Genomic DNA, 16,661 nt, shown 5'->3' on the forward strand with positions numbered 1-16,661 from the left:
ACAACTCTCTGGGCACGGCCATATAGCCAGTTTTTAACCCAGCGAAGAGTACACTTCTCTATGCCATGATTCGCCAGCTTCTCCAGGAGAATGCTATGGGGGACAATGTCAAAGGCCTTACCAAAGTCCAGATAGACAACGTCCACAGCCTTCCCTGCATTCAGAAGGTGGGTCACATGGTCATAGAAAGAGATCAGGTTGGTTAAGCAGGACCTCCCCTTCTTAAATCCATGCTGGCTGTCCCTGATCCCTTGGCTGCCCTGCATTTGCTGTGGCAGCTTACTCAAGATGATCCTCTCCATGATCTTTCCTGGTACCGAGGTCAGGCTGACAGGCCTGGAGTTTCCCGGATCCTCCTTCCGACCCTTCTTGTAGATGGGCGTCACATTAGCCACCCTCCAGTCATCTGGTACCTCCCCTGTTGACCAAGATTGTTGATAAATGACGGAGAATGGCTTGGTGAGCTCTCCCGCCAGCTCCCTGAGTACTCTTGGGTGAATCCCATCCGGCCCCATAGACTTATGTGCGTCTAAGGTGCAGAAGCAGATCATTGACTACTTCCTCCTGGACTATGGGTGGGTTGTTTCTGCTCTCTGTGCTTATCTTCCAGGTAAGGAGGCTGAACACCCTTGGGGATAGCTGGTACTACATCTTTTCCCTCAATAACAGAGGTGCAAAATGCAAATGCAGTGGTTAACAGGTGAGGTCAAACAGCTGTCTGGCATAAGTGGTCACAGACTTGGAGATGGCACATGGTGCAGCTCAGCACTGAAATACAGGTCTAGCTGGGAGACAGAGGGGAGAAGAGGAGGTGGAAACCTGGGTGCAAGTCATATAATACTGGGATTGACAGATTTTAAGAGGGACAGGCAGAAAGTTCAGGGAAGAGGTGTGTAGTTTAGGATGGATGTTTGAAATCAAAGCTTGAGGTGGCGTGGTGTGGGAATTCTAGTAGAAAAAGAATAAGGAAGAAGGCAGGAAGAAAATACCCCCTAAAGACATTGCTATTTCTTTGATTTTTGCTCTAGGACTGATCTTTTCTCAGTCCCTGCCTACACAAATGTGCTATGAACTTGACAGACTGTCAGCCAAGTATTGTAAAGCAAGCTATCCTGCCACTGATACAGCTGTCACTGTGTTAAGTCCTTGATACGGTGGATGTGAGGCAGCTTCCCAAATGTTAAGCTTTTGAGTACACCCACTCCTTCTAGAAAACCGAGCTAATTCAGTCAGAGCTGAGGGTTCGTTCAGTTAATAAAGTGTTTTCATACCTTCAAACATCTTGTATGTTAACAGTTTAATTAAACGTGCATGTGCACACATGCACCTATCCTTGTAGACAGACCCTTCTCCTAGGTATTGCCTGAGATGCTCCACAAAGAAGGGAAATCAGAGCCCCCCGGGACCTAAATTTCTTTTCAGATTCCCAGAATACAGACGACACGTTTAGAAGTAGCCCAAGCTTCCTACCCACATATGTCCTCTCCTGCTAGCTTGTCTCGGTCCTCATCAGATGGTCTGTGCTTCTAGGGATGGTAAAGTCTGCCATCTTTTACTAAGAGTGTGGATGACTTTCCTAAGTAATGCCCACTGGCAGATTCGCTCTGGTTATGTGGGTGTCTCTCCAACAGGCATGGAGAAGTCACAAGAGACTTGCAGTTACTGGTCATAAATTGTAAGTTTCATTTGCCAGCATCATGAGAAAGCCAGCAATTTCTTTGATGAACAGACATCGATTCTGATGTTCACAAACCTTCTGAAAAGCTGTCTGATGGCAGAGATATACAAAAATGAGGTTCAGGGCAATTTAATTTTAGTTGTAAAAGACACGCTTGCAGCTAAGCCATAGTATGACAGTGAGAACTGATAAGGCTGTTCCAGACAGCAGGAGGTGGAGATGAGTAAACTCCTTTGCCAACTGCCAGATTGCACGTCTGACACATTGCAGATGTAAATCCAAGTAACTCAATGGGGAGACTACATTGAATCACACCCGCTGGGGATGTGCCTATGTCTTCAGAACAAGAGGTAGTAGGAAGAGAGGAAAGACAAGTTCCTTGATATAAACTGGAACAATTTTATGCAAGCCAGGAGCCTCCCTTGGTTTCTCTCTGAGGCAGCCTGGAGCATCATGCTTGTCCCTTTGCACAGGCACATGATTTATTTTTTTTTTTCCCCTTCTTTTTCCCCCATGTCAAAGCTGTGAAAGCCAAAGTTGCTCTGTAAAAACATGCATCTTTGCTGGAGAGTGACATTACGAATGCAAAAGGAAAGAGAAATATTTTTATTGCTTCTCTGTGAAACATGACAGTGTTTAGATCCTGAAGAAAAGGACCTGGGGTTTTGGTGCTACCAGCTGAGATATCCTAATCATGCGTTTCATCTTCTCAGAAAAAAATAAAGAACAAAACCCAAAACTAGAGGAAGCTCAGAAATGGATTAGATTCCTTGCAGGAAGGGGAAATTTTACAGCTCTGTCAAGATCAGATATACCTCTGGGAGATGCCCTTCCATCAAGCATTCGCCACTGGGCTCAGTCCAGAGGTATTAATGAATAGTGATATTCAGCAGGTTGGATTAGGTCATGTAATGTTTCCTGCTGGCCTGCAAATGCAGCGTTGTCATCAATCCATGTGTATTTGTATACTGACTTCTGAAGTGCGGTTCATTAGCCATAATTATATATTATGATACCCTTGCAACACAGAGAGTACTAGTGCTTCAGGCATCCAAAATCTTAGGCCGAATCAAGACACAAAACCCAGGAGTTTTGATTTTTGTTCTGTTGCTCAGACCCCAAATCAAACTCCCTCCAGTTACTTCTGGGCATAAACACCACAGCAGAGAACCTTCTGCAGTGAGTCTAGCAAAATGCCCTAGGGTTATTCACACACGTAGCTCATCTGCAAATTTAGGTACAGAAATTCTTTAAATCTCAGGACTCTTCAAGACACCTACAGTGTTCAGCACTACATGGTCTCTAGGCTCTTCTATAATACAGCAGCAGTTCACCTCAAAATGGATATCAATTAGGCTATTTAAGGCTTTGGGGGAAAAAAAAGTCTACTATTTAAAAACACTTAATACTCAGCTAAGAACAAATTGTTACACATATCTTGTCATTTCAAGAACTCAAACGATTTATTTTTGAGCATGTTCCACATCTTGCCAAACCTACAGCCTTAGGCTGTTGAGAAAGTTCAGGACGAAAAATTGAAAGTGTAATTAAAAAGCATACAATAGGAGGAAAAAGGAGAGAGGGAAAAATGATGGTGTCTGCCACATGCACAGCACCGGGCTGTGATTTTTTCTGATTTACCAGCTGGAGTTGTACTAAAGAGTTATGAGTCATACAATGCTTGTGTGGTCAAGTGTCAGGACCACAGTGGCCCTGCAGCAGCTGCCAGAGCACAAGCTGGGCTGTTGGACACCATCCCTGCGTCCCCTCCCTTGAGATATCAGAGTCACAACTTTGGTCCTGGACAAGTGGAGAAGGAGCTCCCTCTCAAGAATTAACTTAGCTGGTTTGCCAGTTGGTAGATAGCTTTAGCCCTGAAGCAGCATACAAGATTATCACTACCTCACTACCTTTTTTTTTTTTTTTTAAAGGAGAAATGGGTTTGGATAATTAAGAGGTGTCCCTAGCTTTAAAGAGGCACCACATACAGAAGGTATATCAAAATGTACTCATACCGTGCTTTTCTGCATGTGCCCAACCAAGTACCTCACAGAAATGTGTAAAAGTAAACACATGCAGACTGCTCTAATATTATGGCCTTCAGCCTTAAAAAATAATTTTGGAAATAATCACTGTGTGATTATAACTTTATAACATGTCAAGAGCGGTGTGGGATACAGAAGCCAGCAACACAAAGTGTTTGTAAGACATTAGTTCCCCCTCTTCATGAGCAGTTATGCCTGCATTTTGTTTTCCCTTTGTGCTCTACCCTGGGTGCTGATATTAAGATTTCATTCTTTAAAAAATGATTAGCAATACAAGCAGTTCTTGGCTGGTAAATTCTGATGATAACAAAAGACGTAATTCACAGGTTTTAAAAATAAACTGGCTGTAAGGCATGTGATTACTGGATCCATAAACATTCAGTGTTATAGTAACTTTGCTGGAACCAGGCGGGTTTTTGATACATCTCATTAGGCAATGTATTTTTAACACAACAGGAACTCCCATTGCAAGCTCCCCTTAAGGCTTTCTGTGGGATTTCTTCTAACCTACTAACAAATTTAAGAGTTTCTAATAATCAAAGAATCACCAGGACCATACAGACATTACAAGTAACCAGATGAGACTTTGAAGACATTCAGAAGCCTGCCCTTAATGGCATTCATCTCTCTGGCTAAGCAAATGTAAAATCCTGACCCCAAGAGAGGGTTTAGTGGAAGGCAGCCATCCTGAGTAGCCACTGGAGATTTGCTACTGTAGAGACACAAACTGATCAGACCCTCTGCTTTCTTGAGGCTGTTAAATTAAATCTGGGCAGAAAACTTATTCCTCCTATCACAAGGGGAAAATTAGTTTTGCCCCAGAAACGGTACTACAAAACACCTCAAACATCATCTTCAGGGCTGTGGGACTCAGAAGAGGGTGCACCCCTCTTCTCCAGAAACATCATCAGAGTTTGGAGCGATCTGGATTCTTTCTACCTTTAATATACAGTTAAAAGACCTAAATGAATAAACACATCCATTTACCATGAGCTAAATCCAACTTTTGTGGTTTCTAAGTAGTACTTTCCATTGTAGAAGCTTTCGGAGACTTTGTACACATGAATTTAAGGAGTGGAAACTCCCCTGCGGAGCTCTGAGCCTCTTGCATCAGAGGACAGGCACTGAACAGTGGTATCCCAGAAGGTAAAAGGCTTTTCACTCTATTCTGTATTGCTACGATTCGTTTTGGGTTTGGTTTTTCTGTTTCTCCTCAGTCACAGTGTGGTCCGTACCCTCTGTATAAGCAATAAGAGTTAACAAGGAAAGATTTGGGATCGTGGCACTTACTCGGAGTGTTCAGGAGACGTGACTTCTTGCAGTGGTAGGCTGCCTCCTGTTCGCAGTACTCTGCACTGTTTATCACAGCTTCGAGCTGCTCTGCACTGCTGTTGTAGTTGAAGGACATGGTGTATGGCTTCTCCGCGTTCGCTCCTTGGACTCTGGTTAGCCCTGTGTTGTTGTGCTGCACTGCAGTCCAGATGTTATCTTCTGTTAAATGAAAAAGGAATGAACGGGAAGTTAACAGCAAAAAACTCGCAACAAGCGAGGAACAAAAACCCAATTGAAATCTAATGCTTTACTGCATTGGAGAGAGGACCAGCAGGACCCTGGGCTCCAAAATGGTCACTCTGTGATGAGGACCTGTTACAGGTCAATGTAGCCCACAGAGCTGTTTCTCCCTGAGCCAGCTTGAGCAAACACTACGGAGCCTGCTGAGCAAGAGAGAAACTACAAGCTTCCTGGGAACAACGGGAGATTTTCAGCATCTTCTATTGCCAGGTATATGAAGAAAATTACATACGTTGGATTTGGCCCCGAGTGAAAAGACATAATAATATGGCTCATGGTAGTAACACTCATCTTCTGCAAGCACAGCTGTACCTAAGAGTACAGTCCACGTTGTTATAACAACAAGTGGCAGTGGAGTACTGCGGCTGACGAGCTCTCACAAACTCACCACAAACAGAAACCACAAATTCTTGCCAGAAAGATAAAACTGAGAGTATGTTTTTTACCACCCAGCTGGAAGTCAAATCACTTATTCTACTCAGTTCTCAGATTTTTCTACATATGAGTTGAGTGATCCCCTGCTTGGATGGTGGTACAGAACACCATATGACTCGGCATCTGTAGTTAACCGTAAATGTTGATGCTTTTCCATGCTGGGGAGCCCATTCTCATCTCCTTCATTACATTTACTGTCAGACCAAGGGTGACAGAAAGGAGAATCTAGGCTTAAGCACAAGCCGCACCATCACAACCCAGCTCACGGCCAGCATCAGGGTTGGCATGTTAAGGAGAACATCACAATTAGAAGCAATTAGCTTAGCAGGGAGGCTGTTTCCCTGCTGGTTCTGGTGAGATAGCAACAGCCAAGATAACAAGGACAACCTGAACGGCCAATCTGATGAGCTGACCCAAAGTAAAAGGCAAACTCTTTAACAAGGATTCACAGGACTGAGCCCTGCACGTGGTCCGCAACGTTATTAAGAGTCACATCCAGTAAATTCCCTCTTTATCCCTGCTTGCCCAGGGAGGATACAAGATACTGACAGGGCAAAAATTTAAGGAAGTAGATTTTAATCATTTCATGAGAGGAAGATTTCAATCTCACCTGCAGAAACCTAGAGACAGTTATGGAGGAAGAGGCAAGATCTAGACAAGAGATTTATATTTTGTTACTCATGCTTCAACAGGGAAATCCCAGATAACACTAAACCAGATCTTTTCTAAACTGATCTTAAAAACTGTGCATTTAAATATTCAGATGGTTTTACCAGATTACCTGGTCTGAGTTCTTGGAGAGCGTGAGCTTTCCAGTTACTCCCCAGTACACTGGCATGACAAGCCCAGTAACTTTGTGGCCACTGTAATGCACTGCATTGTGTTGTTTTCATTGAGCTACAAATATCCCACAGATTACTTCAGTAGAACTCTAATAGGTGTATAAAAATCCTAAATGGACTATCTGTGCAAAGACACTCAGATGATTTAATGGACTGCCATTATGGAGGCATTCAGATGACAAGCAAGTAACAACAACCATCTGGAGACGATTTAAAGAGGTCTGTTCCAAGACCTGGCTGCAAGTTACGGAGAAATTACTCTTCCAGTAATGTATGGCATTAACTGTAAGGACAGTTTACGCTCAGCAAACCATACATTCGCTCACAACACTCTCATCATTTCTGTGATGGCGGACAGAAAGAGTTTGCACATGGATCTGTAATTCTGTGGTTCTTGTTGCGTTCAGGCTGCTGCTTGTGGGTCCTTTGAGTTGGAGCTCAATAAAACACTGCTGCAATGCGTGATACACAAAAGTTAGATTAAAATCACAAGAAATATTACAAATTTATTGCTTGTAAAACTTGCCTCAGCGGTTGTAATCACAGTCAACACTGTAGCACAATACCCTGCACAGTCCTGTACAATATATTGCTTCCAACACGATATAATTCAATGACTTCATAACACATATCTTGTATATCTGAAAGTAGTGATTCTTATCAGCCAGAGTCTCTCTGTTTTTTCTTTTGTTCTCTCAAGGATCGACATGAAGAGAGTGGATGTTTCAGAAGCAGCTGAGGGTAAGCTAGCTTTCCTCTTACAGAAGATGGTAAAAGTTTAACCCCTGTCTTCACTGAAAAATATACTAAGACGACAAACATCAAGTTACTGATGCTGTAAGCCAGATGTAAAATGAAGAGATGATGAAACAAACCGGATGCTGAAATTCCAGACGAGCAATCATAAGCTCCTCTGCACTGAGAGTTACTTAGAGAATTTTGAGAAATTGTAACAAAATCGATGCTCACAATAGTGGCTAAAGGGCTGCTCAGGAAGCACAACAGCCTAACGCTAGAGCTTCAGAGTGGTTAGCACTACTGCTTTCCAGGCTGCGTACTTGCACACCAGGACAGGTGCTGTGTGGGTACTTGAAAAGCCAAAAGTACCAAGATCTAGTAATTTAGAAGCAACGAAGGATTACAAGGAAAAATGTATTGAAAGTAGCACAGCATAAAACGGTCTGCCCAAGAAATGTTCAAAATATAATTAACTGACATGTTTGAAATGAAGTTGGACAAGAAACCAATTAACAAGTGTGTTGGACAGACAACGCAACAGGTCTTTCTCTTACTTTCCTCTGTGATTGTTCATTAATTTGCGACGGTCTTGTTGTCGTTACAGCTGCACTCAGCTGTCCCTCTGAGATCTGAACTTTGACATTCAAGACCTGCTTTTCTCCGCAGGATCTTTTAGAAATGAGAAGCTAACTGCAGATATTCAACAGTTTGCAAAGGGAAAGGAAAAACAAATCAGGTTTCTGTCTGTACTCAAAGTAATTGTGATTTAGCAAGAACATGAGAACAGAGTGTTAACAAAGTAATGGTGGAAGGGAAGAATTCTGCAGTTACATTTCAGACACTTTCTAATCTACATATGCCTGATCTGTTACACTTACTACTTTTACAGATCAGATCTGTGCTCTGCTGGTCACCTCAAAGGTACCCTCGATGCTCTGTCTTTGAGGCAAAGGTAGCCATCAGTACAGCTTCTCAAAAAAATATATACGTTTGGCTCACTGATCTAGTGAAATGAAAGTCACAGCCACCAGCAAGCATACCTCCATTCAAGCTACCGCCATTCCAAAGTTTGTTTCTTTCCCCTACGCGCAGTTAGTGTAGAAAGAGCACAGAGAAACATATCTCCTGCTACCTTTTCCATTAAAAAAAAATAGAAAAGAGAAGAGAAGAGAAGAGAAGAGAAGAGAAGAGAAGAGAAGAGAAGAGAGAAGAGAAAAGCAAAGCAGAAAAGAAAAGAAAAGAAAAGAAAAGAAAAGAAAAGAAAAGAAAAGAAAAGAAAAGAAAAGAAAAGAAAAGAAAAGAAAAGAAAAGAAAAGAAAAGAAAAGAAAAGAAAAGAAAAGAAAAGAAAAGCAATGAAAGCAGCTTTAGAAACTTTGCAATAAAGGAAGTCTTCAGATTAGAAGGGCGGCCCAACACCCTGCAAATACAAGACAGAAGAGCTGGTGACAACAATGTTAGAGGAGGAAAAGGAAGAGAGCTGTATGTATTCAGCCATCTCAGACATGCTTCTTCCCGCTTCCCAGGGAAAGAATGAGTACTTCCATTTTAGAAAGAGAGAAGTGAGGTGTAGAGGGGCTAGGTAACGTGCACAAAGTCATGCACAACCTGCTAGGAGAATAAGGGACTACACTCACATCACAGTAAAAAAAAAAAAAAAACCAAAAAAAAAAACAGAGAAAGTTTCTTCTTTCAAAAGGACATCCCTTGGTTTACATGCAGCAAATGAGCCTGAAAACAATTTAAACTTTAGTTTGCTTTGGACAGACTGTGAGAGCCAACGCTGCTCCCTCGGGCGTCTCAGATGACTGAGGGAGAAGTAACTAAGAGCTGGAGGGAAGTAAATTCCTGAACCATTCCAAGACAAGAGCAAGACCAAGACCATGTGCACCTGCTTATGTAGATCAGAAAACCACAAAAAAATAACCCCAACCTTTCTTTCTTCTGAAGACTCTCACCATGTAGGTCAACTCTTGGGTTCAAGCACCATTTTCTCCACCTCAAGACCGGCAGCATTTAGAAAAATATACCATTTTATCAAATTCACAGGCACAAGTTTAGCTAGGGCTGCATCTGCAGTACAGCCGCCTGCTTCAGAATGAGATCAAGGAATTACACCCTTACAGCTCAATCAGCGTGTACTCTGAAGTCTTACTGACAACAAGCTGGCACCTTGCATTTCATGCGTGCTTCAGGACCTATAGAAGCAACGTCGCTGCAGTCTGGTCATGCACACAGATCACTACAGCTCTGCAGCGCTGTAGTGCAACAGCTGTTTGCTACTTGGCTCCAGGACTTGCACATGCGTTTGCAGAGGCATACCTCTGCACGGATTATGCCTACGGCTTTTGAAAATGGGGCTTCAAATGCTCTTCCTATTTCGCAATATGAGGATTGTTTGGTATTTTTTTTTTAAATCTTTATTCTTTTTGGTTTTGTTTTCATTATATTTTTAGCCAGTGACACTGTAATCGTAGATGCAAACCAAGCTGAGCGCCACTGTCTCCTTCTAGCCATTTCCATAACCGGAAACTGTTAAACTAGATAGATAAGGCTCTCTTTTCCTTTATTTCAACAAAGAAGTTATCATTATCTTTTTACATCTGTCCATACTATATGGTTTTTTCCTATTTACTCAATTTAATGAGCTCTCCCTGCACTTGTGAATTTGCAATTGGAGTGAAAGAACTGTTCTCTAGGCAAAGGTCACTGTTTATTTTTACCTTCTATTTTTCCACTTTATTATTTTATTACTTTCTCAGCTTGGTAAAATTTCAAACCACACACAAGCTGAAAGTCATTCAAAACCCAGTAGGAGAGGGCAGCCACATCTTCTACTGTATAACCTGGAATAGTTAAACGCATCCTTGAAAAGCAGATTTCCTAAATGCTTGTTAAATTGTTCCATAATTCAAAGGTGACAATGCTTTAATTTCAGGGTAATGCAACAGCTTTATGACTTTACAGTTTTATTTAACGGTCCAATTTACTAGGATATTATGCTGCCTGTATTTGGTCCTAGGAGATGTTTTTACAGCATGGGACTGCAATGCACTCAGCACATTTTAGACCCCCATTTTAGCCTCACCCATAGTTCTATCATCTTGCTGGAAGCCTCCAAGTTGCTTTTGACGGCACACAAATTAAATTGTGGGAAATTAGAGCAGCTGGAAAACTGGCTTTCAATGAGTTCTGTATTGTCTAATTCCCATTTTTATTCTTCAACTTGAAATATCTCTGTGGAGCACATTTCACCCATACAAACTGCATCACTCCTTTGTGATTTAGGAGGTTTGTCACAAAACAAGATTATTCAGACTGATTAAATTGCCAACAAGCCAAACATACGGTAAATGCTACATGAGAGAGAGAAAAATTGCTCTGAGAGCTCATATGATGCATTTGTTTCAGTGCTCTACATTGAATGCCAAATATCGTCCTGAAAGCTGTACCTATAACTTCAGGAGTAACCATACAAAAGACACATTCTCCTCCTTCAACACTGAACTGTTTAAGCTGCAGCGGCAGTTTAACCCAGCCGCTCTAACATACACCCCTCAAAAAAATATCAAAAGACAACTTCTTATCGCAAACAGCTTTAATTCACTGACTCTAGGAGGTGTTTCCTGAGTCTCCAATGAAACACAACCTTTTTTATTTTTCTATCTACCTTCTTATTTTTTTTTCTGCTGGCTGACCCAGCAGTATGTGCTTTTGCAGCTTGTTTTGTGCTCATCAGCCTCCTCCTAGTTTCTGATTCAGCCACTTCCAGCTACTGCAGAATCATTGCATTTCCATGGAAACAATTCGGGGGGGGGGGTTTCCCGTCCCCCCAGTCCTGCGTGCAGCCCACTCTCCGGTGGTACTGGCAGACTGCACCTGCCCGTCTGCATTCCTCGGGGATGCCCACGCCTGGAACCATTCCCCATCTGTAAATCCTTCCTGGCAGTCAGTAGCCAGCACCAGGAAGGCATCACACCCCAGCCGCACATTCATGCTGTCCCAGCCCTGGCAGAGAGGGAAGAGCTGGGTTCCCAACTCTCTTACACCCCTGGTGATGAAGTTTGCTCGCTCTGAGCCCACGGTGCGAGGCGTCTCTGTCAGCAGAGTGACCATGCCAGGCGGCTCTGATGGATGAGAATGAGACGCTTCTACTGCACCCTCATCCCCCATGTTGTGCTGAAGCCCAGAGATGCCAAACCATTATCCTGCCAGCCTACTTCTTGATGATCCTCTATTTCCATATATACTTTAATACAGGGTATCTACAACAAGCAGTGAGAAATATTGCTCTCCAAAACCAGAGTCACTGAACAACTACTTAATGGAAAATGGACACTTCTCCACCATGCTCACACTCGCTGCACTTGTGACAACAGTGCAGTCCTCTCTGATTCAGTCTCCTTCATCTAAGGTGAGTTTTGAGAGACTCATCATAATCACTTTTTTGCTATTTCATATGCCTTGAGATGGCTCAGACATCTGCATGAGCCTGGCAGACAAGTGGAGCCCACAGGAAACCTGCTGTTCTTTTCATGCTGCCCCAGGACACCTGCAGGTTTCCAACATGGCACTAGACTCCCGTGCCTGGGGCAAATGGATCCAACTCCTTGTAACTGAGACAGCTGGAGTGACTTTTGGAGAGCCACAGCTTACGTCTAACTTCTGAGCACTGCAAATGTGGCAGGAGAGTGACTAAGTTGCAGTAACCCTTGGTTAAAAGGTAAAGGCTAGAGGAAAAGACCTACTCTTACCTTCTTCTATACTAAAGCTTCCTTGGGGGCCTCCTGCAAGTGAAGGCGGCCTGCAGGACTTCTGCTGTGATGGTCATCAGAAACACAACAATTTCACTAAAAATGGCAAGACAGCTGTTGACAGCGCAATGTCTTTGACATAATATAAGCACTAAAAGTTTTTCATTATATAAAGTTCTGGAATACTTAATGAAAATTCAAAACAGAAATGTATAAATTGTCAGAACTACAGTGCGCCAAAAGACCTGTAGTGTTTGAGCACATAAACTGTAAATCTTCAAGGGCTATCTTTAATCTAAACAGTATCAAATAATTTGTAAAGGATTCCCATTTATTGTTTTCTCCAGTGATAAAGTCAATCACAATTACAGACAGTAAGCTGTAAGGTACACTCATTAAAAAACAAAACAAAACAAAACAAAATGAAAAAGGCACTCCGAAAACTTCCTTAGGAAGTTCAAAGATACAAAATCTTACCTAGCTCATTCTAAGAATCTCAGGGAGTTTCGCCATTTAAGTTCTTGTCCCACAATTATGTAGCTGCAGGTAATATAACCAGAATTCAGGGCATGACCTCCTCCTCCTCCTCTCTCTTACTGCCTCAGCCAGAGCGGTGGCAGCCCTCCTTTCCATCTGAGAGTCTGCCAAGTCCACGGGAAACATAACAAGGGTTGAATCACAAGGTGACTTCTGTATCAGTGTGATTGCTATACAAAGTAAAAGGAGATGATTTCTAATGGAAAAATGGATTAATAAATTATATAAGAAAATGATCAGAGATTTTTGTGTGGAAAGAAAGGGAAAATACCACCAGTTCCACGATTATGTTGGGAGCATAAATGGGGATCCCTACTGCAAGAACTGAGGTCTAGCCAGCTCTGCATTGAGGTAGTCCATCTCTTCTTTACTCCAGTCTGTTCCTTGTTCCTAGTAAAGTGAGTAAAGCTGAACGGCTACAGTATTTTCCTCAAAAAGCTGTGCAAATATCATACTGTAAGTGGGACTATTCGAATATTTAGTATTTAGACTGTTTATACTTATTTAGACAAGTATTTAGACTGTTCAGATACAAACACAACTTGTATCCTCCTGAATTCAACCCTCTTCACATGTCATGGAATATGTACTATATGGAAGAATAAGATCTCTATCATTGTTAGCTGAATTAAAAAAAAAATGCTGGCATAACTTTGGCAATCTCCTTCATATCTGTATAGAATCCCTTACTTTGTCTGAGATTTAAATAGTTTCTATACAGTTTTCTGAGACAGAGAAAATAAAGCTATGCTTTTCTTGCACCAGAAAAATAGGCAATATCTGCATTTTGAGATGAGACTGAAAAGCAGAGATGATCCGCAACAAGGCGAGTTATATTTTTGTTCATTAATTTTTTTTTTCATTATGGTAGTTTCAAAACCAGATCGTGGACTAGCAGCAAAGTTGGAATAAGGATTCATCTTTCCCCAATCTACACCCTTAGAGAAAAAAAGTGGTGGGAAACAAAGAAAAGGCAAGCTATTTGAGGACTGGACAATTATCTGGCCAAGATAAAATTAACCATTGATCTCGTCATGGCAATTTCTAAGCATTATTGATTCTATAGCCCAGGGTCAGCATACAGTAAAACAGCATCAGTAATGAAGTGTGGTGACAGAACGACTCAAGTGTATTGTAAGCAAATCTTTCAGATATCAAGGGCAAAATTTACTCCAGAGGAGATGAGGAAAGGTCATTGCAAACACTTTCCATACAGGGCGGCAAAACAAGTACATGGATGTAGATTGCATGTCTATAGACTTTACACTGGACAATATGATTATTAGCATTTAAGCCATACTCAAAACAGATTAATAGATTTCTAAGCACCAAGAGAAAAAAACAGGCCTCACAATGATAGAAAGACTGCCAGACCAGAGGTTCAGGGGTCCATTAGCCATTTTCTATATTGATTGTTATCAATCACTTCAGTGGGAAGTGAAGATTAATTCAACTGGGTTAACTATCAAACAATCCGCCTACAGGGAAAATTTCTTTACCAGCATTGGTGGCTATTCATTACCTCAAAGCATGACAGGATACATTCTCTCTGTACTTTATGCAAAAAAGTGTGGGTGTAGACCATCATGGGTGGTGGAAGAACCCGGATAAAGCAAGAAGAGCTCGTTCGCATTCCCATGCAGATGGCCCTGGAAACAGGCTAGCTACCTTCCCATGGTGCTGAACGCAATCATAAGGCGGGTAGACGTGGTGCTTAGGGACATGGTTTAGTGGTGGTTTTGGCAGTATTAAGTTGACGGTTGGACTCTATGATCTTAAAGGTCCCTTCCAACCTAGATGATTCTATGATTCTAAATTAATAATCCCTGCATGGACCCACACAAACCCTCATGGTGTCTCACATAGCATCCAATTACATAGGATCATGGTTTGGGCACGTATGCCTTGTTTACTTCTCACACACACACACATATTTGGTGTGGACTTCTCATTATTTCTAACGGGTGATGAATTTTCCTCTGAAAGTGACTTTGCTTCGGATGTGTAATGGGTATATAAGGTGAAGAAAACATTATGTTAATAAGGTGCTGTCTTGTTTTTTTTAATCTATTTTTGAGTTTGCTATCTTTCAATGACATTGAACTGTCTCTTTATTCCTATTGTAAGAAAATCCAAATGAGCATCTCTTTTGTCAATGAGGTCCATTCACTTTGGGTCCTCCCAATCGAAATAGCCCTGGATTATTTACTTTTAACCTCTCTTTGTACAGATATCTTTCTTTGCCTTTAATTAGGTAAATTACTGTTCCCGACAACCTTCAACAACATATTTTACTTCTGCTAGAAATAAACAATCTTCAAGATACGATCCTTCTAAGGTGCTTCATATACCCTTCCCTCTTCTTGACCAACTTAAATAATAGTATGTCATCTACAATTTTTGTCACCTTGCGTTTTCAGCCACTTCTCCAGGCAATGAATAAATACATTTAACCGCTCCGGTATCAGCAGGTATCCTGTGACAGTCTACTTTTACATTTCTTGCCATGCTGAAAATTGGCTTTATATTTTTTTAATACTTTTTTCCTCTTGTTTTTTTTTTCCCCCTGCAAAATTTCCCTTCCCTTATTTTTCTCTCCCTCTTTGTCTTCGTATGATTGTCCAATTCCCTCTCAACACACACAATCACAATTTTCTGCTTTCTTCAGAATTTTTATTCAGCAGTGGGCTGTTAAAGTTGATGGGCTGCAGAGAAATCACCGGGACCATAGACACAATAAATTAACTTGTAATGTTGATACTTCCCATATCCACTTCACATATTGGATGCTTACGACCAGACACCAACATGTGAGAAAGCTGGTGTTAATCTGCCCTGGTTAATAACTTGCTACAAACAAGATCCCTCTCTGTTCAACTAAACAGGTAAAAATTAGAAAGAATTTTAAACAAATGGAAGTGAACATTAAGGAACACCACTGTTCTCTAAGTGCAATGATGCTGCTCATTTCTGATGATCTGATTCCTTCTTTGAATTCATCCTTCACAGATTCAAGGCTCTGTAATTCCCAGAAGTCATTAGCTCACTGCACCTCTACTTTTAAAAGCACTAAATGAGTCATTTCCCCGGATTTTCCATTCCACCTCCAAATTCTTCAGCCTGAACATGTTTTGGGCATAAAGAGGTTACCTCTTCTTGAACTGTACGCAAAAAGAAGAACTGTCAGCCCGAGTAAAAGCAAAGCTTCGTTTAACCCAGGAACCTGCCTCTGCCTTTGAGGGTGAACAGATACCCAGGGAAGGCAAAAGGTTTTCCTGACACACACTCTCATTTCCCAGGGATCTTCGCCTCACAGCTGCCTGAGCTGGGAACTGCAACTAAACCTCCATGTATAACTGCACCTTCTGAATCTATCAGACAAGACTGGGGCTTTTTGCAGCCTGTTTTTTCCCCCTCTGTTGATACATTGGCCTCCTTGCTGTCCTGTGGTAATAAGTTTCAAGCTGAACTATTCGTTGCATCAGGAAAAAGAAATATCGAGTATCGATACTTTCGGAAAACTATGCAGAAGCATTATCTGAAAAGAGTAACAAATTCAGAATCTATCCCCATGTACATAAAGTTGAGTTATTTTTTCCATATTTTGCACTTAATCTATTACTGTAAACAATTATTATCAGCATAACAATAAGGTATGTTCCCAGAGAGAAAAGAAGGTCTTGTGATTAAGGCACCCAAATCACATTTAGATGATACAGAAGCATAACCCAATTGTACCTCAAAATCTCTGGACAACTGTAAAATAGTAATTTCTTTCTGTGCCTCAGCCCTCTTTTATGCAATAGGAATAACAGAGATGCCTGTGACAAATGACCTTCCCCTGCCTCAAATGAGACATCTAGGGGGAAAGAAGAAACACGAAAAAGTTTTCCAGGCTAGGAGGTTCTGTCAGTTTTCCCCACCTCCACTTTTCTCGTAACCAAAATAAAATAAGAATGTCAGCAAGTTCATTACAGATAGAGAGAAAATCAGGTATATGCCTTCTGGATTTCTGCCAGATAAAATTTATTTGAGGAAAGCAGATGCCTTCTGCAAGGAGTT

The 16,661-nt window shown here is 41.6% G+C and overlaps 1 protein-coding gene across 3 annotated transcripts in view; it reads right to left on the bottom strand.

Moving 5' to 3' along the window:
- The window catches only part of CNTNAP5 (contactin associated protein family member 5), a 296,300-nt gene that overhangs the window by 82,644 nt on the left and 196,995 nt on the right, over nt 1–16,661 (bottom strand). For all 3 annotated transcript variants that reach the window (XR_012588190.1, XM_074593548.1, XM_074593549.1), the window contains exon 13: nt 5,014–5,214. Coding sequence is in view for 2 of the 3 variants with exons in the window: in XM_074593548.1 (XP_074449649.1) it covers nt 5,014–5,214 (201 nt within the window). In the remaining variant the exon portion in view is untranslated. The remainder of the gene's footprint in view (nt 1–5,013; nt 5,215–16,661) is intronic.

Source organism: Larus michahellis, chromosome 7 (genome assembly GCF_964199755.1).
Source record: "Larus michahellis chromosome 7, bLarMic1.1, whole genome shotgun sequence".
NCBI classification, from domain to species: domain Eukaryota; kingdom Metazoa; phylum Chordata; class Aves; order Charadriiformes; family Laridae; genus Larus; species Larus michahellis.